This window comes from Zalophus californianus, chromosome 3 (genome assembly GCF_009762305.2).
Source record: "Zalophus californianus isolate mZalCal1 chromosome 3, mZalCal1.pri.v2, whole genome shotgun sequence".
NCBI lineage: Eukaryota > Metazoa > Chordata > Mammalia > Carnivora > Otariidae > Zalophus > Zalophus californianus.
Genome location: NC_045597.1, coordinates 161,102,629 through 161,128,884, shown reverse-complemented (window position 1 = coordinate 161,128,884; position 26,256 = coordinate 161,102,629). Strand labels below are relative to the sequence as shown.

At 42.2% G+C, this 26,256-nt stretch overlaps 1 protein-coding gene across 6 annotated transcripts in view; it reads right to left on the bottom strand.

The window, feature by feature from the left end:
* CASP10 (caspase 10) overlaps positions 1 to 26,256 on the bottom strand; it is a 32,019-nt gene extending 5,763 nt beyond the window's left edge. The window contains exons 1-9 of one of the 6 annotated variants that reach the window (XM_027590797.2): positions 26,096 to 26,256; positions 24,308 to 24,661; positions 22,749 to 22,842; positions 16,856 to 16,991; positions 12,599 to 12,717; positions 7,786 to 7,826; positions 5,838 to 5,919; positions 4,742 to 4,850; positions 2,074 to 2,566 (exon numbers count right to left, since the gene is read on the bottom strand). In XM_027590797.2, coding sequence (XP_027446598.1) covers positions 2,074 to 2,566; positions 4,742 to 4,850; positions 5,838 to 5,919; positions 7,786 to 7,826; positions 12,599 to 12,717; positions 16,856 to 16,991; positions 22,749 to 22,842; positions 24,308 to 24,654 — 1,421 coding nt within the window. In that variant the 5' untranslated portion in view covers positions 24,655 to 24,661; positions 26,096 to 26,256. Of the gene's footprint in view, positions 1 to 2,073; positions 2,567 to 4,741; positions 4,851 to 5,837; positions 5,920 to 7,785; positions 7,827 to 11,399; positions 11,537 to 12,598; positions 12,718 to 16,855; positions 16,992 to 22,748; positions 22,843 to 24,307; positions 24,662 to 26,095 lie in introns of those variants that run through there. The other 5 variants (XR_003519310.1, XM_027590794.2, XM_027590795.2 and 2 more) reach the window with 5 other exon arrangements.

Here is a 26,256-nt window from a genome sequence, read left to right as displayed (position 1 = left end):
CAAAGCACAGGCTCTGGAGATAGACCTCGGGTGTGAATCATGGCTCTGTCACTCACTGTGCGGCCACAGACACAGTGGCTGACTTCACACTAAATTCACTGAGCCTCAGTGTTCTCAGCTGTAAAATAAGGACTCTAGGAGTGCCCATTTTAGGGGCTGCATGAGATGTAAAGGAGGTGATTTATGTAAAGCACAGGGAACGCTGACCGTAACACTCCACTGACCATCATTTTTAGTATCATTAGTATTACTACTACTTACCCTCATCATGACTGCTATTTTCAGGTGGGAATGCAGGCCCTGCCTGGTTCTTAGTCCTTGTGTTGTGTCTCATACCAGCCGGGCCCCCCGCCCCTGGCTCTCCCTGCGGCTACTCCTTCCGGTCATTCAGTCTCACTTGCAATATCACCTCTACCAAGAAGCCCTGGTCAAGGAGCTCCCCACCCCATTCTCTATATTATCTTCTTTGCTTTCTTCACAGCAGGTATCCCTTCCTGAAATTATCTTATTATTTTAAATATTCACTTACATTTTTTTTAAAGATTTATTTACTTGAGAGAGAGAAGAAGGGGCAGAGGGGGAGAGAGACTCTTAAGCAGACTCCCCACTGAGCGTGGAGTCTGAAATGGGGCTCAATCCCATGACCCTGAAATCACGACCTGAGCTGAAACCAAGAGTCGGATGCTTAACCAACCGTACCACCCAGGCGCCCCTCACTTCCTTACATTTTCATTACCTCCTTTCCTCTCACTGCACAATAAGCTCCATGAAGAGATTCTGTCTCTCCTGTTCACAACTGTACCCCGAGTTCCTAGCTCAGTACCCAGTACAGTAGGCACATAGTAAGACCTTGATAAATACTGCCTTGTCCCTGAAGTCATACAACATTGGTCTTCGATGGCTACGGTGGGGATGGAGGGATTAGCGAAGAAGAGGGAAAAGCTAAAGTTGAGTCAAGACCCCAATTGTGAGTTTCCAATTCTGAATCCCCAGAAGATCATGGTGACCATTCCTAGAAATGGGGATTCAGGAGCAGGAGTCTGCTGGAGAGGGCTAAGCCGATGAATTCAGGACTAGGCATACTGAATGCGAGCTTTAAGGGCAACACAAGGTGGGATGTCTGGCATGCTGCAAGAAATATATGGGACTGACCTGAAGAAGGAGATCCACTCAGTCAGTCATTAGTTGGTCCAGAAAATATTTATGGAGCTCAACAGCAGAGAAGGTACTGTGTCAGGTATGAGGATATAAAGCTGAATGAAACAACTCTGCTCTCTAAAAATTCAGAGATTAATGGACCAGAGATAGCAATCTGGGAGACATTTTCATGGAGAAAGTGGCTTCCAGGGATAGCTTAAGCTGCCAAGAGCTATAGAGAGCCAAGAATCGGGTCTGGGACTAAACCATGGTGAAGGCCCATTTCCAGAGTAGCAGGTAAGCAGCAGGTGACAGATCCAGAAGGAAAGTTGTCAGAGCAGTGGTAGATCAAAGGTATTATAATGCCAAAGGCAACACACAGGCACTCGGCAAGCATGAGTCACTGACAAACGAACAAATAAAAGACCCTCCTGCCTTTACTCATACTGTTCCCTCTGCCCAGCATGCCTTTCATCCCAATTATTTACCCAACATCTATCTGCCATCTCTAGAAGCTTTCCCTGATCCTTCAAATCTGGGTGAGGTACTAGTTCCATGTGTTCCCATAACACCTATGCTTTACAATGTGCATTGGCCACAGGGGATGCTCTTCCCCCCATCTATTTTTTCTATCCCTCTAGACTATGAGCAACTTGAGGGCAGAGACTGTGGGTTTTTTTCAATTTCTCTATCTTCTCTTCCAGTTATATGCTGGTGCTCAATACAGGTTTGTTGGATGGACAGATGTTTGGATGGATGGATGGATGATGGATGAATGGATGGACAGAGGGATAAATAGATGGACAGATGATGAATGGATGATGGATGAGTGGATCGATGGATGGGTGCATGGGTGGGTGTGTGAACAGACAGACGAACAGGTAGACAGATGGATGGACAAAGAGGCAGGTGGATGAAACAACTCAAAACTCTCACCTTGGGACCAAGCTCTTCAGATGATTACACAGAGACTGAATATACCAGCTGCCTTTCTCCACATGCCGAAAGGATACGTAGCCAGGGACCGTGGCCAGGCCAAGAAGGAAATCCGCCTCGTCGGGAATACTGTCCTGAAGGGAAGGGGGTACACGCTCAGGATTTACAGCATCTGCTTCAATGAAAACAGGAGGTTGTATCTCTTCACCTTGACAGGCCTGGATAAAAAAGAGTTTGGGCTTATGAGCCAGACCAGGGCATTGCTGGGCTGTGAAGTGAGACATGATCTCCTGAATGGGAACAAGGGTCCCATCTGAAGAGTAGACAGCTCCAAATTTCCCATGGGTCAGAACACAGAACACAAAGCAGTCTCCATCAGAATGGCCTGGATGACACTTATATTCCTGCAGAACATTGTCCAGATGTCCTTTGGTCACATTATCATATACACGTACACTGAACCCAAGCCACTCAAACACATGCCTCAAGTGCTCTGTAAAAAAAAAGGAGAGAAAGGGGAAATGATAAAATGAAATGAAATTGAGTGGAATGCAATAAAATGAAGGGATGAAACAATGTAGTTACAAAACTTGCACAGCAAAGAGCCTGAAGCTTGGAGTTTTTTTACTTTCATAACAATAAAATTTTACAACTTACGACCTGCCTTCTTATATATAGTCCCCACCGTGCTATCACAATGGTCCTGAGAGTCGGCAGAGGCCCAAGTTTCATCCTATTTCACAGATAAGGAAGCCAAGGCCCCAGGACTCTCCCACAGTCACAAACTGGTTAGTGATGGAACCGGAACTCAAATATGGATTTTCTCTAGCGGACGCACCATGCTTTCCCCCAAACCACAGAGTCCTAACTGGTCAGGGACTCTTGTCACTCTTTCAGTAGGTTGGTGACACCCGTGCTATGGTTTAAATGTTTGTATCCCATGAAAACATGCTCAACATCACTCATCATCAGGGAAATACAAATCAAAACCACAATGAGATACTATCTCACAACTGTCAGAATGGCTAAAATGAACAACACAAGGAACAAGCAGTGCTGGAGAGGATGTGGAGAACAGGGATCCCTCCTACACTGTTGGTGAGAAGGCAAACTGATGCAGTCACCCTGGAGAACAGTATGGCGGTTCCTCAAAATGTTAAAAATAGAACTACCCTGGGGCGCCTGGGTGGCTCAGTCAGTTAAGCATCTGCCTTCGGCTCAGGTCATGATCCCAGGGTCTTGGGATCAAGCCCCACATCGGGCTCCCTGCTCAGCAGGGAGTCTGCTTCTCCCTCTACCCCTCCCCCTGCTCCTGCTCTCTCTAGCTCTCTCTCTCTCTCTCTCTCAAATAAATAAATAAGAACTACCTTATGATCCAGCGATTACACTACCAGGTATTTACCCATAGGATACAAAAATACAGATTCAAATGGATACATGTACGCCAATGTTTATAGCAGCATTATCCACAATAGCCAAACTATGGAGAAAACCCAAATATCCATCAACTGATGAATGGATAATGGAAGATGTGGTATGTGTGTCTGCATACATATATAATGGAATATTCCATATATATATAATATAAAAAAAGGAATGTTATTCAGCCATCAAAAAGAATGTGGATGGAGCTAGAGAGTATAATGCTAAGTGAAATAAGTCAGTCAGAGAAAGACAAATACCATATGATCTCACGCGTACGTGGAATTTAAGAAAGAAAACAGATGAACATATGGGAAGGGGGAAAAGAAGAAAAGGAGAGAGGGAAACAAGCCATAAGAGACTCTTAACACTAGAGAACAAACTGAGGGTTGATGGAGGGAGGTGGGCGGGGGGATGGGCTAGATGGGAGATGGGTGTTAAGGAGGGCACTTGTTATGATGAGCACAGGGTGGGGTTTGTTTGTTGTTGTTGTTTTAAAGATTTTATTTATTTATTTGAGAGAGAGAGAGAGAGCATGAGAGGGGAGAGGGTCAGAGGGAGAAGCCGACTCCCTGCTAAGCTGGGAGCCTGATGCTAGACTCGATCCTGGGACTCCAGCATCATGACCTGAGCCGAAGGCAGTCACTTAACCGACTGAGCCACCCCAGGCGACCCTGAGCACTGGGTGTTGTATGTAAATGATGAACCACTAAATTCTACTCCAGAAACCAATATTGCACTGTATGTTAACTACCTAAAATTTAAATTAAAAAAAAAAGTTTGTGTCCCCCAGAATTCATATGTTGAAATCCTAACCCCCTAGGTTAGGGTATAAGGAAGTGGGGCCTTTGGGAGGTGATGAGGTCGGGAGGGTACAGCCCACAGGGAGACCCCAGAAAGCTCTCTCGCCCCTTCTGCCAAGTGAGGCTGCAGCACAAAGACTGCCGTCTAGGAAGCGGGCTCTCACCAGCCATCAAAATGTCAGAACCTTGGTCTTGGACTTCCCAGCCTCCAGAACTGTTAGAAATAAGTGTTTGTTGTTTATAAGCCATCGCATTTATGGTATTTCGTTAGAGCAGCCCAGGTAGACTACAACACCAGGGACATACAAGAGGCCAGAAACATTTATGATATCATCCTTACATTTAAATGGAAGATTAAAATTACAGAAAGAAAATGTGAAAATAAAAAAGTGATTTTTTAAGATCCCAACTTGCATGTGATATACTATTCCAGATTTTCTTACCAGCATCTTTATCAGTCCCTGGTCTATCCGACATTGAGGTAAATTTGTGGTTATTGACAACAACACAGTGGCCTCTGTGTTTCCGATCCATCCTGTACACACTTGCCTTCTTGAAAGAAGAAGAGATAGAACCACTTATTAGGGAATTGTCACTTTTAAGAGTTTCATGTTTCTAACCAACCACTCCGTTTATCAGTACCAAAGGCTGAGAGTTCTCCAGATTCTGGTCCTGGTCCAGAATTAAGCACTTAAGTCTAAGGTGGAATGCCAGGTACTGATTAAAATTCAGACTGCAGACTGTCAATTAGCAGTGTCAAATAACAGAATATGTATTTTAAGTTTGGCAAATCAAGAGCTTATGCAAAAGTGTCTTCCTTTTTGGATCAGCAAAGTGAAGAAAGCATAAGTAAGGATCTAATGAGACAACAAATCTATCAAATGCTTATCATTTGGCAGACGGTAAGATCCTGGGGTGATCTGACTCCTCTGAAAACAGAGAAATCTCTTCTGTAGAGATCACAGTGAGAAGTTTAAAATACAAGCAATTTTTTTTTAAAGATTTTATTTATTTATTTGACAGAGACACAGCGAGAGAGGGGACACAAGCAGGGGGAGTGGGAGAGGGAGAAGCAGGCTTCCCAAGGAGCAGGGAGCCCGATGCTGGGCTCGATCCCAGGACCCTGAGATCATGACCTGAGCCGAAGGCAGACGCAATTATTTTTGAGGGCTATCGTTAACAGCATGTGATGACAAATAAGCTGAGTTGGCCTCAGTGGGGCCTCTGTGTGGCTAACATGATCTCCTAAAAACACGGTATGTCTTTGATCCGAGCAGAAAAGAGGTCGCTTCGGTCGATGGAAAAGAAAATCCTACCCGGAAATCATTCAAAGGCCCTGTGAGGCTGTGAGGGCAACAGCATGGCCTCCATCATGGCCAAAGGTCAACACACCTCTGAGTGTCTCAGAGAAAGGTGGGAAGGGCAGAGATAATCACAAAGAGAGGAAGAAGAACAATGACAGAAACAAACAGCTCTGAGCCCTCAAAGTCATTAAGGAATGGACCCTCGAGGGAGAAGACCTGAAGAAACCGTCTAAACCTCTGTGCTGGTTTCAGAAGGTAGAGTGGCAGGAGATGCTCCCAGCATCTCCGTGGAGACCAGGGAAAAAGAAGTTCTCAGACTCTTCCAATATCTGTCCCCAAACATTTAGGTATCCTGACAGAGGATGGGCTGGGAGTCAAGATCCCATGAATCTGCTCCAGGGTTTCTGGCAGAAAGCTTGGGTGGGCTTTAGCAGCATGGATCTGTTACTGGATCCAGAGGGGCTATGCAAACACCATGAAGCAGAAAGAGGGGAGACAAGGGAAACCCAGAGACCCAGTCTGGGCAGGGAGAAAATCAGTCCACAGTCCAGGGATTAAGGTAATCATGTCTTGAGCCCTGGCTAAGGAATGCATTGCTCTGAAGTGTTCTTGCAAACTCCTTGGTTCCTCTAAATAAGAATCCACCCCAGAGATGAAGCCAATGAGGGGTTGTCACATGACAATACAGGAAAATGAAACTTAAAGCTTTTCTTCTCCCACACCCCACAAGTTTTCAGTAGAATCCAGTTAGCTCTGCCCTCGTCTCTGAGGCCTGAGTTAATTATTAACCATAGTTAAGGGTCAGTCCTGTGTGCTCAGCTCAGGCTGAGTAAAGCCAGTTTCCCCAGACCATAGAACACGCCAAAAGGGAGCCAAACTGTAGTTGTACAGAGTACCTGTAAATTCCTCCTCACTTTAGGAGAAGGTAATGCTTCAGGGAAGTCATGTCCAAACTTCCAAACCACAGAATTGCAAAACTGAAAGAAACTCTTACTTTTCAGAGAAGTGAAGCCATTGCCTGAGCTCCTGGAGCTACACAGTAATAGAGCTAGGTCTTCGGGGGGGAACCTTGGAGTCACGCTGCTGGGTTCAGATCCCAGCTTCACTCCTTTCTAGTCGTGTGACCCTTTAGGAAAGTACTAGACCTCTTGAGTCTCCACTTCCTCATCATTAAGCAAGGATAACCGTGGTACCCAACTCCAGGTGATTGAAGGATTCAATGAGATAAGCCCTAGAAAGCTCTTAGAACAGGGCCTGGCACCTGACAAGTGCTCAGTAATGGTAACTCTCATTCAAGATTGTATCATGCAATCTCCTACTTAGGCCGAAAGCAGAGATTCCTAGGAAAGCAAAGTGTCTGGACTCTGAAGTTTAAATTTCCAGAAAAAAATAAATAAATAAGGAATGGCCTCTGATAAACTTTACATATCATGGAAAGACTACACCAACAACCTATTCATAAGCCATTCAGCCCTGTAGCAGATTCTGGAATATTTTCCCCAAGGTCATGGTTTTTGGGCAAGGATTCAGGGCACTAAACACACCAGCAACTTCTCTCCCTCTGGCCTCTCTCCCTCCAAAAACTACAAACAGCATCTGGAGCCACACACCAGACATTTCCACAGAGTCAGCATTCCGCTCTGTCATGCTGGCCTGTGGGTTCTAGCCTCACCAGGGCTTCCCATCCCTCCTTCCAGAGGGTGAGCTCATTGGGGGGGGAGGGGGAAGGAATTGCCGCATTCCCCAGATGCTATTGCGCAAGGGTTTCAAAGCAGAAACCACCCCGCCCTTTCCATCCTCCCACAGAAAAGCTTGGTACAATCCATGCCTGAATGGAGGTAAGAAATGAATTCTCGGGATGCCTGGGTGGCTCAGATGGTTAAGCGTCTGCCTTCGGCTCAGGTCATGATCCCAGGGTCCTGGGATCGAGTCCCGCATCGGGCTCCCTGCTAGGCGGGGAGCCTGCTTCTCTCTCTGCCTCTGCCTCTCTCTCTCTCTCTCTCTCTCTCTCTCTCTGACTCATGAATAAATAAATAAAACATTTAAAAAAATATATTTAAAAAAAGAAATGAATTCTCCACTCGTTTGTTAACCTCCCAAGTCACCTCAAATTGCTTGGTGTGTATCAGATGTTTCTATTCCTGCCACACTGATCCAAGTTATGTAAAGTGTATTAGAAACACCTACCACTACTCCTTGAAGGCTGATCTTGCCAGGAACCCTTCTGTTGAGGAAACAGGAAATGAATGAAACGCAGGAAATCCACAGTTCGGATGAGGGCTGAAAAGCTGGACTTGATGCAGAGAAGGACGGATACCTTGTCCCCAGCCACAGAAAAGATCCGCAGGGACTGACAAAAAGAGAATCGACTCTGCTTTCTCAAAGGAGGAGGTTCACAAAGACACAGTGACAAAAATATGATGAATGTCACATGCACAAGGATATTTATTCGCTGCATTATTTGGAATAACTAAAGACTAGAAATAACCCAAATGCCCAGCAATAGAAAGTTTAGGGAAGAGCTGTGGTCCACCCACACGGTGGAGCAGGACACAGAAGACACTGTATACTTCTCCACGAGATACTATTACATGAAGGAAGTAAAGTGAAGAACAGTATTTTAATGGGCTCCCTCTCTTATAATAAAGGGGAGAGATGGTTGGGGTTTTTTTCCCCAAAGTAGCAATAGGATAAATAAAAAAATAAACTTAAAAAGAAATGGCAATCTATGGGGGAGGGGAAGAGGGGCAGGAATACAATGCAGCCTCCTCTGAGTATACTCCCTTGATAGTTTTGACTTCAGTCCCACATAAACGTTCTAGATCATCAAATACAAAATTGAAACATCACCAAAGGCCCTCATCGTTTGTGCATGATCCTCCCCATTCACTCCGCCCCCAAACCCCTTGCCCTCAGCCTGCAACAGAAAGCCGCACAAGTGTTCTGGGGAGGTGTTAACCCTGCCACTGGCCGTGTGGTGGGCACCCCCAGGAGACCTGTCTGAGGTGACCGGCAAGTTGCCCCCAAGTCTCTAGGGATGCCTCCCTGCTGGAGCCCTCCGGGCTTCTGGCTGCAAGAGGGGGATTTATCTTCAAGCCCAACCAAAGCTGCACCGCCTCACTCCCAGGCTGCACAATACCAGAATTCCCTGACTCGGAGGGAACAAAAATGCAAAAGAACTTCGCTTTCACTTTCCAAAACACTTCCGGCCATTCTTTCCCCAAGCCGCGTTTTCCTTCCTGCAAAATGCTAGAGCTTCTCTCGGCAACAACCAAGGGCCAAGCAAGCTGTTTACGGGGTTTGTCCAGTTGGTTCTGAAAGCAGCTGAGTGAACTTTCTGGGATTAAGGGCAACACAGATGCCTCCCCAGGTTCTGCCCCAGGTTTTCTTGATTTGTCTCCTTCCTTGTGCTGATAAAATCAGCCAGAACAGGGACGAGAGATCAGCTTTAAGGTCTGCCTGGCTCTTTCTCTGAAAATGTTGCATCTTCTGTTGACACCCCCAATTCTGTGTGTCAGAGAGGAAGGAATGAATGACATGTGGCCTGGCCACATTCAGTCTTCTTTCCACTGTTTACAAATAATAAGGGCCCCAAATAACCTTAAAAGGAAGCTGTTGTTAGGTCTCCTCAATAGAGAGACGTGGCTCTCCTTAAGAAAGTCCTATGCCACACTCAAAAATATTGATTTGGTTTTTAATGTTAAATTCATTAATTAGGGGGTGTGATACCCTCATTAAATGCAATGGTTGGCAGTGCTCTTTTACATAAGAAAACCTGTCAGGTGCAAATGAAACATGATATGATTTACCAAGTTTCATTTTATCCAGGGGCAGGATTGCCTAGATAACTTTTAAGACACCTTTCAACCCCGTAACTTTTAAGACACCTTTCAACCCCGAGAGTCTAGGAAAAAGTATGTAATGTGAGGTGCTGCCTCCCAGAGCCTCCTACACTCTCAGCACCATGACAGCTTAGCCCCTGTCACCAGGCCATGGCCAGAGTCCAAAGTCCACAAAACAGCTACACTTCAGATACCAAGGTTGAGCCACTCCCCTTACAAACAACTGAATTTCTACAGCAAAGAGCAAAGTCCTGTGTGTGTGTGTGTGTGTGTGTGTGTGTGTGTGTATTTTCTACATGCATGTAAGTATCTGAGCATACACAAAACTAGTTGAAAAAGTGGGTGGGGGGGAAGGATTGAATTTAGTGGGCAAAAAAAACTTCTGGGGGAGAAAGGAGGGCTCTTACATATAGCAGAATGCTGAGTGCTGACATAAACGTAGAGAAAATACTAGAGTTTGAAAATCATTGCTTTTCTTTTTTAAATAAAAGATTTTATTTATTTGAGAGAGAGAGAGAGAGAAAGAGAGAGCACAAGCAGGGGGAGCGGCAGGCAGATGAGAGGGAGAAGCAGATTCCCTGCTGGGCAGGGGGCCCGACCAGGGGCTTGATCCCAGGACCCCGGGATCATGACCTGAGCCAAAGCACTGAGCCACCCAGATGCCCCAAATCATTGTTTTGCAACCAACAAGGTAAATATTGAATCACACTAGAATTATCAATGGGTACTCAATCTAGGGGAAGTTCTTAATGCAGAGGGGGATGTTTGTATGGTCTTAAAATGTCTCCCCACCACTTGCTTATTAGTTGCAAGGGAAAAAATAGTAACTATACAAAACTAACTTGTACAGTGAAGAAATCACACAACAACTTGACCAAATAATCAAAATTAGCATCACAAATGGGGGGGCAGGTGGACACTGCTGCCTCCATAAGTAAGGCCCTGAGAAGGGTACATCATTCAGGTAATATTCTGGTGAGAATAGGTAGCTTGAAACACATCATAGGCAAACCACACACCAAAAATGAGGAAAATTCTATTTTTTTTACAAAAGATAATAGTGGAGGTGGCTATATTCTTCAAAACTGTCATAAAGAAAAGTTGTAGAAATGTTTAAGATTAAGGGAGACTAAAGAGACATGACAATACCATAATGATCCCAGATGAATTATGTATTGGAGGGGAAAAAGCTATAAAAGATATTACTGGATCAACAGACAAAATTGAAATGTGGCACCTGAACACAGTGAAAGTATTAAGTAAACTTTCCTGGCATCGATAACTGTACTATAGTTCTGTGAAAAAAAAAATGTCCTTATTCTTAGGAAATACACTGTAAAGTATTCAGCAGTAAAAAGCCATGATGTGTGCAAGCTACTCTCAGAAAGTTCAGAAAAAAATTATGTGTTTACATAAATGGATGACAGAGAAAGAGAAAGTGCGCAGAGGTTAACGCACATGGGGTAAAAGTCAACAGGTAGTGAATCTGGTAAAACAGTATACAGCATTCTTTCAACTTTTCTGTAAGATTGAAATTATTTGCAAATTTAAAGATTAAAAATGGTAAGTGTAAAAATATGAAATCATGAAAGTAGTAAAGAAGCTATCAAAGAATTTTTTTAAGAATAAAAAATAAAACTTCCACAAACAACCCAATTAAAAAATTGGCAAAGGACTTGAATAGACCTTTCTCCAAGAAAGATAATATAAATGGCCAACAAGTACATGTAAAGATGCTCAACATCACTAATCATTAAGGAAATACAGATCAAAACTACTAGGAGATACTATCACACACCCATTAGGATGGCTATCATTAAAACAAGAAAATAGCAAGTGTTGACAAGGCTGTGGAGAAACTGGAATTCTTATGCATTACTGGCAGAAATGCAAAATGATGCAGGTGCTGTGAAAAACAGTACGAAGGTTCCTCAAAAAATGAAATAGAGAATTACCACGTGATCCAGCAGTTCCACTTCTATGTACATACACACGAGAATTGAAAGCACGATCTCAAAGAGATATTTGTACGCCCATGTTCATAGCAGCATTATTCACAAGAGCCAAAAGGTGGAAGCAACCCACACGTCCACTGAAGGATAAATGGATAAACAAAATGTGGTAGATACACACAACGAAATATTAGTCAGCCTTAAAAAGGAAGAAAATTCTGACATGGATGAAACTTGAAGACATTAAAGTAAGTGAAATATGCCCGTCACAAAAAGACATATACTGTATGAATCCACTTACATGAGGTAAATAGAGTAGTCAAATTTACAGAGATATAAAGTAGAATGGTGTTCGCCAGGGCTAGGGGGAAGGGGGGATGGGGAGTTATTGTTTAATAGATATAGCGGTTCAGTTTTGCAAGATAGAAAGAGTTCTGGATATTGGTCATGCAACAATATAAATGTACTTATCAGTACTGAATTGTACATTTAAAAATAATTAAGATGGTAAATTTTATGTTTTATTTTACCACAATTAAAAACAAAAAATTTCAAGGCCAAGATAACTTCATTGATACTGACTGATGTTAGCAAAATAGAACTGCCCAAATCTGCTGGGAAGAAACATAAATCCCAGGAAAGAATGTCATATGTGTCTCTCAAGGATCATGATCATGTTGTTAAGAAACAGACTGCAAATCTCCCGGTGTTTCCCCTGTACTCACCTTTCTACTACTGGGCACTACAGGAACCCAAATCTTGTCCTCTGGAAAGGACAGGCTACATAATTTGTGGGGCTCCATGCAAGATAAAATGTGAGGCCCCTTGTTCAAACATTATTAAGAATTTTGAAACAGTGACTGCTGAGCATTAAAAAAGCATGGGCCATGTGGGGACTACACAGGCTATACGTTCAGGAAGCTGGTCTTGATCAAATCGCATCGATAAGAACAGAACCATTTCACAACAACCCAGTGGTGTCCGGGAGTCAACTCAAACCAACTAGTGAAAGCCATCTGTCAGAGTTTCAGAAATTCTGCAATTGAATTGATGTCATGTTGGTAACATGAAATCAGCATGGTGGGTGATTTACACCAAACACTACACATCAGGGTCTCTCTCTCTTTCTTTTTGGGGCGGGGTGTTGAGGGTGGAGAGAAGAGCTAGTGGTTAAACATTTACTAACACACCAATGAACCTACCGGTAAGGCTGGTAATGCTTCTAACAACTCTTCAATGTCTGAACGGGAAAATGGTTCTTCCTTTCTTTGATGCAATGACTCAGGTTCTCTGTCTACTGGAGGTGTCACTACCTGGGAGGCTGCAAATAGAATCACAGCGTGTGAGACAAAAATCATCATCTGACTAGTAGCTATCCAAGATAACCAATCATCAAAAGAAATTATTTTATAGGGACCTGAAGATTTATAGTGCCATTTGCTTAAAGAAGCCTACACATACACCTAGAAAAAAAAATGTGAACTTATAAATTGTTTTTCTTTATCATTACATTCTCATTCCTTTTATTATATTTTATTTCCTTTGTATTTATGTTTTTATTATTCTTATAATTTTATTAGTTCCTCAAAATTACTATATGCTTTATTAAATACTATTTCGGAACTTATGGTATTTTTTTTTCTTAAGATTTCATTTATTTGACAGAGAGAGACACAGCGAGAGAGGGAACACAAGCAGGGGGAGTGGGAGAGGGAAAAGCAGGCTTCCCGCGGAGCAGGGAGCCCGATGCGGGGCTCAATCCCAGGACCCCGGGATCGTGACCTGAGCCGAAGGCAGACGCCTAACGACTGAGCCACCCAGGCACCCTGAGAACTTATGGTATTTAATGTGTCAGATAATGGCCAAGTAGAGATTATAAAAGCATTACCTCAAAAAATAAAACCAGAACTCAGACTATAGCAAAAAAGATAAAGAAAGAAGAAAAGAAGGAAGGGAGGAAGGAAGGAAGAAGGAAAAGAAAAAAAAATTTAAGAAAAAAACATTCAAAAGTGGTGATTAAATAAATATGTTATATATATAAAATGTATTTCTATGGAACCATTAATAACAATGAGCTATGTCTGTATTATGTACATGGGGAAATGTGAGATATATTAGGTGGGACTAAACCAAGTTATAGGATATGATTAGCATGATTTTAGTTAAATATATATTCATCTGGCTATTTACACACCCACACACACACACACACACAGTCTCTCTATATATACTCCAAACAGCAAACAATGATTATCTCTGGGGAATGGGCTGACAGTAGATAAACTGTATTGTCATTATTTGAATTTTTATTTAATTTTATTCTAATTATGATACATTATTTTTAATAAGAAATTTAAAATACTAAAGCAAACACCAAAGCTAAGAAATTATCTTGGTGGTCCTTAAATAGAGCTTGTGTCCTAATCGGATACAATGAACTTTGTCTTTGGATCACATACACTTGAGGGAAAGTCCAAAATCTGCATACCTACCATCTTTTCAGTTCTTTAGTCCTTCATCCTAAATGGAAGAATTAAGCCCAAGCTCTTAGGACTATACTAAAGTCAATACTGAAATATTAATTGATATCTATGATATAGTAACAAATATATATATTTGATCTCTGCCCTCTTTTTTCTGGCACAGAGCTCCTAAAACTCTTGGAATCTCTGAAATGCAAAGTGTCTCTTGCTAATAAGATGTTAATGATGACTGGTGATTGGGGCTCCTGGGCAGCCTCCAGAGGGGGTTGGGCTGGGAGCCAGAGGAATAAACCTGTGGTCAGAGGACTGGAATTTTCCACCCCACACTCAGACCCCTGGGAAGGGGAGAAGGGCTAGAGGTTGAATTAATGATAATGGCCAACGATTTACTCAGTTGTGCCTACATATGAAGCCTCCATAAAAATCCCTAACTGAAGGGGCTTGGAGAGCTTCCAGGTTGGTGAACATGTAGAGATGCTGGAAGGGTAAGCTGCCTGCCCTATGCATTTCTTACATTTGGCTGTTGCTGAGTCAAATCTTTTTATAATAAACAAGTAATTTAGTAAGTAAACAGTTTTCCTGAGTTCTGTGAGCTGTTCTAGCAAATGACTGAACCTGAAGGGGGTCCTGGGAACCCTCAGTTTGTAGCCAAACCGGTCAGAAGCCGTGTGGGTGTTCTGGGGACCGACTAACTTGTGACTGGTGTCTGAAGTGGGGGGGGGCAGTCTTAGGACACTGAGCCCTTAACCTAATTTAGTTAAGGTCTGTGCTAACTCTGGTTAGTGTCAGAATGGGATTAAATCATAGGACACCCAGCGGGTATCTGCAGAGACTTAGAGAATTGCTTGGCATGGAAAAATCCTAGCCATCTATGTTAGAAGTGTTCCAGAAGTGTTGGTGTGATAGTAGCAGAGGAAAACAAGTTTGTTTGTTTTCTTTTGACACCCAAAAGAGATCACACAGCAGGGAGGTTGTAGAAAAGAAAAATCACAATCAGAATTCTTCTTCTGATATAAAGCTCAGGTCTCAAGACTCACTGAGGCATTTACTACATAAACACTAGAGTGCCTTCTCCAGAGTTCAAGTATCCAAAATCATCTGACCCCGTACCCTGTTTATTTTGTGGGAGATACTAACTACAGGAAAATGGCAATGTAATCAGAAAAAAAAAAAAAAAATCTCAGCATTCAGCGTTCAGTGAGGATTCTAAATGTACTTTTGACATCAACTCCCTGCTTTTTATTTCTCACTGATAACTTTGGTTATAAGAATCATTTTTATTCTTCATAACTTTTTAAATTATGCATTTATTCATTGCTTTAGTTATTTTTTGAGATTTTATCAATTTAACAACAGGATATTTTGTTCCTCAACTCATTTTGTATTTATAGAATTCGGTTTTTTTTAAGATTTTATTTTTTAATTACTTGACAGAGTGTGTGAGAGAGAGAGAGAGCGCACACCAGCAAGGGGAGTAGGAGAGGGGGAAGTAGGCTCCCTGCTGAGAAGGGATCCCTATTTATAGAATTCTTAGAGAGAAGTTTCGTTTTAGCTAGTTTCGTTTTTAACCAAAGACATTTGTACACCAAACTGACTCACTGAATTAAAATATGGGTGTGGTATAAAAGCTTCATGAATATACTCATGCATTTTTTTTTAAGATTTTATTTATTTATTTGACTTTATTTATTTGACAGAGACAGAGAAAAAGCAGAGGAAGCAACAGAGGGAGAGGGAGAACCTGAGCCGAAGGCAGGTGCTTAATCGACTGAGCCACCCCGGCGCCTCTATACTCATGCATTTTTATTTGTAGCTCTTACCTGGAAAAACACAAATACTTAGCATATTGATATACGGTAAGGCAACCAGGTTTGATTTCCACCTTTGCTATTACCTTTAGTGATACTACCTTTACAAGACAGCATTAAAAAAAAAACAAACAAACAAGGAAATAAACTTCTTCTTCTCTGATAGTAATTTCTGAGAAAATGAAAGTTTTCATGACTTTCTGACAAACATATTCATAGCAACATGTTTAATTCTATGCCAGACATGCATTTTATAGGAATTACTTCATTCGATCCTCAAAACCCCACGAGGTAGGTACTGTTATTATCCCCACTTTACAGATGGGGAAAGTGAAAGGTTAAGAAAAGAACCACTACCCCATTAATAAGTGGAGTCCTGGCAATCTAACTCCATAGACCTCATTCTTAATCCCTATGCTATCCTGCCTCCTTCTTTTTTGTTATTTCATTTAAATGTTTTTTCTATACTCTCACCCCCATGTAAGAAGGAGGAAAAGACATTTATCTAAAACTACTTTTATTGGGCGCCTGGGTGGCTCAGTCGTTAAGCGTCTGCTTTCGGCTCAGGTCATGATCCCGGGGTCCTGGGATCGAGCCCCACATCAGGCTCCCTGCTCGGCCGGCAGCCTGCTTCTCCCTCTCCCTCTCCCACTCCCCTTGCTTGTGTTCCCTCTCTCGTTGTGTCTCTGTCAGATAAATAAAATCTTTTAAAAAAATAAAATAAAATGAAATTACTTTTCTTCACTAGAATATAAGCTCCAAGATAGCAGGAGCTTTGCTTTATATACATTGCTGTGTCTCCACCTTCAAAAACTGAGCCTAGGTCAGAGTATGCATTCAATAAATATGTCTTGAATGAACAGATGGGGAGGAAGTTCTGGCTTTCCTAAGAGAATATTATCAGAGTGATGAGTAAATGTCATATAGGACCAATTAGTTTAAGAATTCCCATGATCTTGGGTGCCTGGGTGGTTCAGTCGGTTAAGCATCTGCCTTCAGCTCAGGTCATGATCTCAGGGTCCCGGGATCGCTCAGCAGCGAGTTGACTTCTCCCTCTACCTCTGTGCTCTCTCTCTCTTTCACTTTCTCAAATAAATAAATAAAATCTTAAAAAAAAAAAAAAGAATTCCCATGGTCTTGTGCAAGCAAGCAAGTGTAAGCTAGTTACCTTTCTCTCTTTTATATTTTTCTATCTTTCTCATAAGGTTAGGTACAACTCTTCTGCAGAGATCCTCCAGTAACCTCAGATTATCTTCATCTATTAGACCTTGTTTCTCCAGATATGCCAGGAAACCTAGAGAGGTCTGCAAGAGAATCAGTGGAGTCACATTTACTTGCCTTCTGATGATCCATTCATTCTTTCAACATTACCTGCACGGCGACTAGTCACCAGATTTTGCAATGATGAATAAGGAACAGTGTTTGTCAACAGTACGGGGGAAGAGGCATTTCCAAGTAAGTTATCTATATTAATAACAAATACCAAATATACATAACTTACTACGTACTGGGCAGTGTTTGCTATATATTAACCTCAAAAACAAGCCGATAAGGCTAGATACTATATAACCCCCATTTTATTTTATTTATCTTTTATTTAAATTCAATTAATTAACATATAATGTATTATTTGTTTCTGGGTATAACCCCCATTTTAAAGATGAGATAACTGGGGTTCAACAACTTGTCCAAAGTCACAGAGCCAGTAAGTGGTAGAGCTGGTATTCGAACCCTGGCAGTCTGATGTCAAAGTCCCTCTAATTAACCATTGAGCTACACTGCCTCTCACTCACAGCTGTAAAGGATATACTTAGATTAGGGTGGCAACAAAACAGAGGCACCAAAGACACGAGGGGCAAATATTTAGCCTTTTAAAAGAAAAAAAAAAAATTCTTAAATGCTGCTGGGAAAAAGCACAAAGTGGCTAGTATTATTTTAATATTGAATTACATGTGGGGTGGAAGGCACCATAATCTTTTCAGTGAACAGGGCTTCTCAGCATATTAAGCTGGTTATTAAAAAATATATACGAATGACTTTACACTAGAGCCCATAAAAAGAGTAATTCATCAAAAGTGAACCTCTGCACACTATCTCACTGGGTACATGAGCATCAGCAGGGTGGGAACTGGGAAGAGGTCTCCAGACATACTGAAAGGTTGAATGTCTGGAAAGGGACAGAATGTTCAGGAACATTGAGAAGGAGGCTTGAGTGCAAACCCTGAATAAGAGCTAGGTCATGGTCGGAACAGGAGGCTGGTATGGGACCATGAAGGAACACACAGACACACAGTACATGAGGAGTTTGGCATGTGTCCCACGCACCAAGGCGTGTCAGTAGTAGTTTTTAAGGAAAATAGTAACGTGAGCACATTGGTTTTTGAGTGGAAGTCTTGAAACAGGTTGGGGGAGGTAGGGAATTAAAAAAATATTGGCAGTAATATTAAATACTCTGGCAAAGAGATGATCAAGACCTGGTCTAAAGCCAGTGGTGGAAACACAGAGGAGGCACTGGGTTTGAGTATTTCTGAAATAGAATTTGGTGAGTTGTGGAGATCAGCTGGAAGTGGAAAGGAATGAAGGAAGAATCCAAGATAACTTTCGGTGGTGATACCACTCATTTATCCATCATTCATCTATGGCACAAAGCAGACTTGACACAAGCTGCTCTGGGAGGGGATTCTTGAGGGATGACTAGGTCTTCATTGCCAACATGGAAAAGGACATTCCTTTGCCATGTTGGCAATGGACAGGAAAAGGCAAAGTAAACCACATGTGGAAATGATGTGAAACTAAAAACCTGGTTATGAGGAGGTTCATGTTGGCTTCAGCAAGAAGTTTCATTGGAATGAAGGAAGCTAAAGTCATATGGAAATGCACTGAAATGTGACCCAGAGTTGAGTTAGTGGAGAAAGGGTTTATACAAACTATCCTTTCAAGAAGTCTGGCAGTAGAGGGAAGGAAGGAGACTGAGCAGTAACGTAGGATGAGGAAGGGTTACTGAACACATGCGAGTGTGCGTGCGTGCGTGCGGTGTTTCCAAATAAGGCACTCAAGATGGAACAAAAAAGGGAAAGGCCAGAGTTACAAAATCTTACTAGATTTCTGTTCTCATCTGATCAAAGAAAGATTATAAATTTTTTGCAAAGATTTTTATTTTTAAGTAATCTCTACACCCAATGTGGGGCTTGAACTCACAAACACAAGATCAAGAGTCACATGCTCTACCAAATGAGCTAGCCAGGCACCCCTGAGAGATTATAATTTTTTAAGAAATTCCAGGCATAGGGAAGAGAGCCAAAAAGGCAAAGAAGAGTGTATGTCCCCACCTGCAGCCCTAGCACACCAATAGCTTGGCCAGGGAATAAAGCAGAAGAGAGAAGGGGGTGCAGAAAGATTTGTCCAGAATTCATCAGCTGGGCAAAAGGGTCAGAGGCAATCCACCAAAGTTCTGCAGTAGGTCACATGCAAATGGGCTCTCACTGAACCTTAAAACAGAAAACCTATTTTTGACAGTATCCTACCGGGAAGAAGAAAAGGGACTAAGACATGATTCTAGAAGCAATGATGGAAATTCTTCATACTCTGAAGACAGTTTATGAGATGTTTGGTAAATGACACCTTCTACACACACACACACACACACACACACACACACACACACACACACACACACACACACACAGTCGAAATGGAGTCCGTACTTTAAGAACACCACCCCAGTAAATACTAGCAGGAAGTGTCCGAAAGCTTTTGTTCTGCTTCTTTGCTAAGCTAGTACATTTGGGTGTGGTTTCCTTTACATCCAACGTTCATTTGATTACTACCCGAGAATGGATTTCCGGACTGTTTTTGGGTCTCTTGGAAGGTGTGAAGGCAGCTATACTCCTATGAACTTGTACGAAAGTTATCAAAAAGGAATCCCAGAACACCCTACAAAGGTCATTTTTCTAACTCGAGAGAGACCGTGTGAATTTAGAACCTTTCCTTTTTGACTGAGGGAAGTTTAGGCCCTCCCCAACTGGCTGCTAAACAATTTATTTCTGTGACAAAATATTTTGCAATCTCAACAACAGATAATGCAGCCTTATGAAGCCCTGGTACTAAAACTTCATCTGGGTTGCTCAGAGATTGTCCTTTACCCACTTCAAGAACATCCAACAGAGATCAATCTGGATTATCTAGGGTATATAACTCAGCCACAATTCTCACATGAAGAAATAGATCTCCTTTGGAATAAAGCTGAGATCATTTGAAACCCAAGCAGTGTACTTTTCCTGAATCTGACCGGCTATTCCCACAGTTCTATGCCACAGGGAAATACAGTGATTGCTCCTTTTACTATCGTACTGAATAAGAAAAGCATAAAATCCTTTGGCCACTTGAGCACGGGCCTTCAATGACTTAAAAGCTAATTTAGCAGGGGGCAAAATGTTTGGAATGCTTCTGGCCACAAACCACAGATGCCTGCAAGCTAAGGTCTAAGACCCACATAGGAATACAGGAAGAAATACATTCCCCAGTTTTTCCTACTAGAAAATCATGGCTTGGTGTGAAGCACACCAGGGACTCCTGCCCATCTCCTCATCCCCCACCCTGTCGTGGTTAGTATGAACTTCCTCTCCTGACACAGGGAGGGGTATAAACCACAGAAAGTGGTTTCATTGTATTTATAAACCCAGAGACTGGAGAATTTGTGAGAGGCTGCTCTAAGCTGGAAGAGAATATTATCAGAATTACCTGGAGAGCTTTTCAAACTATAGGAAATCTCTTCTAATGCTGAGACATTTGGCCTCTGAATCCAGCTGCCAGTTTGCAGGAAATGCGGAAGACAGAGGAGTGTGCTGAACTGTACCAAGCACACACAATCAGCAAAACTCAGACTGGGAGAAATTCTACCCACCAATTGTCCCGGGCCTCTTCAACAGATAAATGTTAAAAAAAAAAAAAAAAGAAAGAAAGAAAGAAAGAAAAGAAAAGGAGAGGTTGGAAGGAGAGGAGTTTAACCTGTAGATTAAAAAACACTCAAAAGAAAAAAACTGGCCAAGACTAAACTTGACATCTAGGGATGCACAGGTAAATGATAAAACCATAAAGAAACATCAGAACATTGTTACTATGAAAGCCAGGACAGTGGTTCTTCTAGGGGGTGGGAAGGGGTTGTGATTGGAATGGGGTAAATGGAGGGGTTTCTAGAGTGGCAAAATTCAAATTCTTGACCTGGGTGATGGTTTCAAAAGGATGAGCCTTATAGTAATTCATTAATCTAGATGTTTGTTTTATGTCATTTTTCTACACTTGTGTCTTGTTGGTTTTTTTTTTAAATAAAAAGATAAAAAGAAAAGTGTAAAAACCAAAAACAGAAATGTATCAGAACTTTCAGGGGCTATCAAAGGGAGAAAATTAGTAGGTTCTGACAAGTAGCAGTACGTGTAAGAATGTTAGCCATGTAATGACTAATCATAGAGGGGAGAGGGGTGGGGGGATGGGCTGGCCTGGTGATGGGTATTGAGGAGGGCACGTTCTGCGTGGAGCCCTGGGTGTTATGCACAAACAATGAATCACGGAACACTACATCAAAAACTAATGAGGTCATGTATGGTGATTAACATAAGAAAAAAATTTTTTTAAAAAGATGACTAATCAAAAGATATAGAGGCTAAAATCCCTGAGGGCTCTAAAAGAGGAAAAAAGATCTCAAAGACTGTGAGCAATGTAAACAAAATGAACCTACTCAGGTCTACAGGTCGGACACCAGGAAACATATTTAATGAATTAGTTACACGGTCCTCATTTGACCTACCCCATGTAAAACAGCTTCCCACTCCTCAGTGATTTTTCTGAAAAGCAATTTTATTTGTCAATAATATCAGCTGATCTCAGGAGAATGTGATATGGGAGGGCTACATGTGCAATGGAGGCTCGAGACTGTCGGTGATATTCGCATTCCTAAGTTGCATGGGGGGGGGTGGTTCACTTAGTGCTACGTTTCATAACTTCTATACACGTTACTTGTTTTTTGTGTGTTATCAGACACTGCGTAACTTAAAATCTAATAAAAATAGCGGTTGATGGGGCGCCTGGGTGGCTCAGTTGTTAAGTGTCTGCCTTAGGCTCAGGTCATGATCCCAGGGTCCTGGGATCGAGCCCCGCATCGGGCTCCCTGCTCCTCCCTCTCCCACTCCCCCTGCTGTGTTCCTGTTCTTGCTATCTCTGTCTCTGTCAAATAAATAAATAAAATCTTTAAAAAAAAATAGCCGTTGAATAGCACAATTATAAAGTAATGTTAAAGGGTAAAATTTGAAAAGTGGCCCCTTCCTAAGTTAACTAACCTGCTTGTTACAAGTTGATATTAGAATCAAAAGAAAAACATATAAAGTTTTGAGGCCTGGAAGAGAGCCCTGCTGCTACTTTGTTACCCTTAAATATGACCTATGTAGCAATAATATTAATAGACAGCAATTATGTTATTATTAAAAATACTACTATTAGTTCAAAACACCTGTACAGCCCTCTACAAAGCACATCCTCAAACATATGTCTCATTTGATTTTCACAAAAACCCTACACAGGAGAGAATGCAAAGTTCCTCAAAAGGACACGCAGGGTCCCTCAGAAAGCACACCTAATGTAGATGACGAATGACTCATTCTCACTCTGCCATGGTTTCCTGCCTCCTCATTTCCACACATTTCTCTACGGGAAAACAAAGGGGGTGCCAACAGCAGTTTAACCACTTACCACCTGATTACTAGGTGCCAAATTTTACCCACATTATGTTGTCTAATTCTCCCAGCAGTCCTGGAAGGAAGGAGGGTGACTGTCCGCAATATGACACATGAGAAAACAGGGTCTCAGAAAGCTGCAATCACTCACCCCACATCGAGGCGTTAGAACCAGGACTAGAATCCAGGCCCGTCCAGCACCAAAGTCAATGTTCCTAAGCGCTGTATGACATCATCTCCAGCAAATAGAAACCCTTCCTGAAAGCCCTGTCTGGCATATTCCAACACTGATTATGGCAGTGCTCACAAATACCCCACTCTATATGACACACTTACCATCTGGATTTTGGGAATCGATTCCCTCAGAAGGAAGATCATGTCCTTTAAGTTCTCTGAGCCAATGCTTTCTGACAGTTCATAGAGCAGGTTTCTAAGACACACATCCAGAGAGACAAATAAAACCTCACACTTGCAGAGAACAGCATAGTAAATCAAGTGCTTTTTTTATAAACATTCTCTTTCATGCGAATGATCACAACCTATGAGTAGACAATTTTGAATCCCATTGTACAGATTCAAAACTAAAACTCCAAGCTTTAAGTGGCCTATTACATTAAGATAACACAATAAGGGGGCGCCGGGGTGGTGCAGTCGGGTAAGTCCCTGACTTGATTTTGGCTCAGGTCATGATTTCAGGGTTGTGAGATCAAGCCCTGCATCAGGCTCCACACTGAGCAAGGAGTCCGCTTAAGATTCTCTGTCTCCCTTTCCCCCACCCACCCCGCACCCCCGTGCGCACACCTGCTCGCTCTCTCTCTCAAAAAATAAGATTAAAAATAAAATAAAATATAAAAAGATAACACAGTAAGCAGTAGAGGCAGGCTCAAAGATCAACTAAACTGTGTTATATATTTGAAAGTTGCTAACGAGTGGGTTTTAAAAGTTCTCATCACAAAAATAAAATTTATAACTATATGTGGTGATGAATGTCAAATTTACTATGGCCATCATTTCACAATATATATATATATATCAAATCATGATGTTGTACACCTAAAACTATTATAATGTTATAGGTCAATTATATCTCAATTATAAATAAAAAATCTTAAATAAATAAAATCATGTTATCTAAGGTCTGACCCATGATAGACCAGATGCTTGTATGGGTAAAATGTCTGTATTTTACCTCTCTGGGCTTCACCCAAAAATGTATGAAAATTTGAAAGTGGACATGGCATAAATGATGTCCTTCCCTACCCCAGAGACATATCTCCTTTTTCATTTTGCTTATTTGGCTGCAAGAACACATGCATTCCCTCTCTTTGAGTCCCCACAGTGACTCACAGGCAGGGCTGTCTGGGAACGGGAGGGCAAAAGGAAAGTGAAGGCCTGCTTTGTTGAGGCAGGCTTCCTTTGGCAGTGAGAAGCCAACCGAGGGAAGCCACTGCCAGGCCCAGAGTGGAGCTTTGAAAACCCTTGCTGACCTCCCAACCTCTCATCTCACGAGTACCTGCTGCAGAGAGATCTCCTGGTTTAAAAGCACTGTGTCATCCGAGAACGTAGGTAAGAAAAAGATCTTAATCCCAGCCTCCTTTCTTTTTTTTTTTTTAAGTTTTTTTTTTTTAAAGATTTTCTTTATTTGACACAGAGAGACAGCGAGAGAGGGAACACAAGCAGGGGAAGTGGGAAGAGGGAGGGAGAAGCAGGCTCCCCGCTGAGCAGGGGTTCTATCCCAGGGCTCTGGGATCATGACCTGAGCCAAAGGCAGACGCCCAAGGACTGAGCCACCCAGGTGCCCCCCAGCCTCCTTTCAAAGCCCAGTGGCCCGAATGAACACTAACTAGATGGAACACCTTCCCCCCACTCCGTCTTGATCACAGACCCCTCCTCACCTGAACAGAGAGACCCTCCCTCGGGTAGGCAGCAAACTCTCCACTTGCTCTTTGCTTTGGTTGAGGTACCGCAGCAGCGATTTCTGCTTGATTATGTAGAGGAGTTCCGCTAGGAAGAAGGGATCTTCCTCACTCAGCAGCTCCTCTTCCAATAGATGATCAAATATGTCTGAGGCCGAGCTGGACTTCTCCAGCTGCCTGTGGGAGATGCAGTCTCGGCAGAGAAACTTTAAGCCCTCCACATCTTGGTTCCCCAGCTTTGAATCAATAGTCAGAAGCTTCCCAAGGAAGCTCGATTGACCATTATCATCTGAACGGAAACCCGAATTTTGATCTTGAGATGTCATGGCCAGCCTGAAAGAGACAGAGGTGAGGCAGCACATGAGAGAGGAGGTATACACAGAACCCCAACTTCCCAGGCCTCCTCCGTTCCAGGCATAAGACTTTCCCAAAAGTGCTGAAAAATAAAAATTCCTGTGAGCTTGCTTCAAAAACCAAGAGTCAAAAAAATGAGCCCAACACTTGCGTGGTGACCCTTTTGGAGGTCTGGAGGGAGCTTTTTTTGGAACCCAATTTACCTTCATTTCTCCCAAATCAAAATGTCCCTGGTGAGAGCTAGTGAAAAGGGAGGATGACAAAGCACAATCTCTCCGTTAGAACTCTTAATTCATTTCCACCAAATGGCAGAAATAGTGCTTAGATTTACACCTTTCATTTTAGAAATAAAGCAGTCTGGGGATTTATATTTCAGAAGTGTCCACTAATCCAAGAACAACCATATCACACAAAAAGAGAAGCCATAATCCTAGACCCCAAAAGAAAGGGTGGTTTTGGACAAGAGTTGCTCAAATCATTAAAGGAAGTCACAAATTCCCTAAATTAGTATTTCCACCCGATCAGTTCATAAAGTTCATATGGTATTTTCTATACTGAATTCCATTCTAATCAGAGGAGCAATGAACGAATAAAATTTTTCAGCAAAATTATTCATTCTATAAGGCCTCAAGGTATATATTCCCTTTGCAAGACGTGGCTATTTAGAAACAAGGAACCACTTTCCAAAGGAAGGAGAATATTAACAAAAAACAACATCAATAACAAAGAGTGGTTATATCTAGGTGGTATAAATACAAATACTATAAATTCTCTTTTTGGCTCCTGTCTGAGTTTCTCGGATTTTATGCAATGAACACACATAACTTTTATTGTTAGAAAAATAAAATAGAGGGGTGTCTGGCTGGCTCAGTAGGTAGAGCATGGGACTCTTGATCTCAGGGTTGTGAGTTTAAGTCCCACACTGGGTGTGCAGCTTACTTAGAGAGAGAGAAAGAGGGAGGGGGAGACGGAGAAAGAAAACAAAAAATGGTATTTTTAATGTGATCTTCCATGAAGTCTGCCCTTCTAGTAGTAGTCTGTGATACCAGAAACCAAATGAATGGGTTCTTGGAGACGGATTCCAATTCTAAGGTATCCTACGTTTGCCCTGCAGTTTCCCAAAAATTCCAATCTGTAGTCGGCCAGACTTTGTCTCCACTTGAGTTGGCCAGACTTCAGTGAGTCCGCTGGACCTTACATTTATGGACTAGCATATTTCCGCCTGTAAAAGTCTGTGTTGGAGCTTTCCTACGGCTTTTTAAACCTTCGTTTTCCCTGACACGGCTAGTAAATCCAGGCAGAAATAGTGCCATTGCCCACGAGAGTTTTTGCAACACAGTTTAGTCTGTGACTAAAGCAAGGAACAAGGCTAGAGTGCAAGACCTGAGCAGGGGAAAGGTGCTAATCACATACCTTCAGATCCAATTCCGTTGATCCTCTGGAGGTAAAAGGTTCCGGGGGAAATTGCCTGAAAATAAAGTTTTAAAGAAATTAGAATTCTCTGCGTAATCCAAGTTCCAGAGAAACTCCCATTTGCGCGGGAAGAGAACCCAAGACTTCCTGCCTCTGCAAGT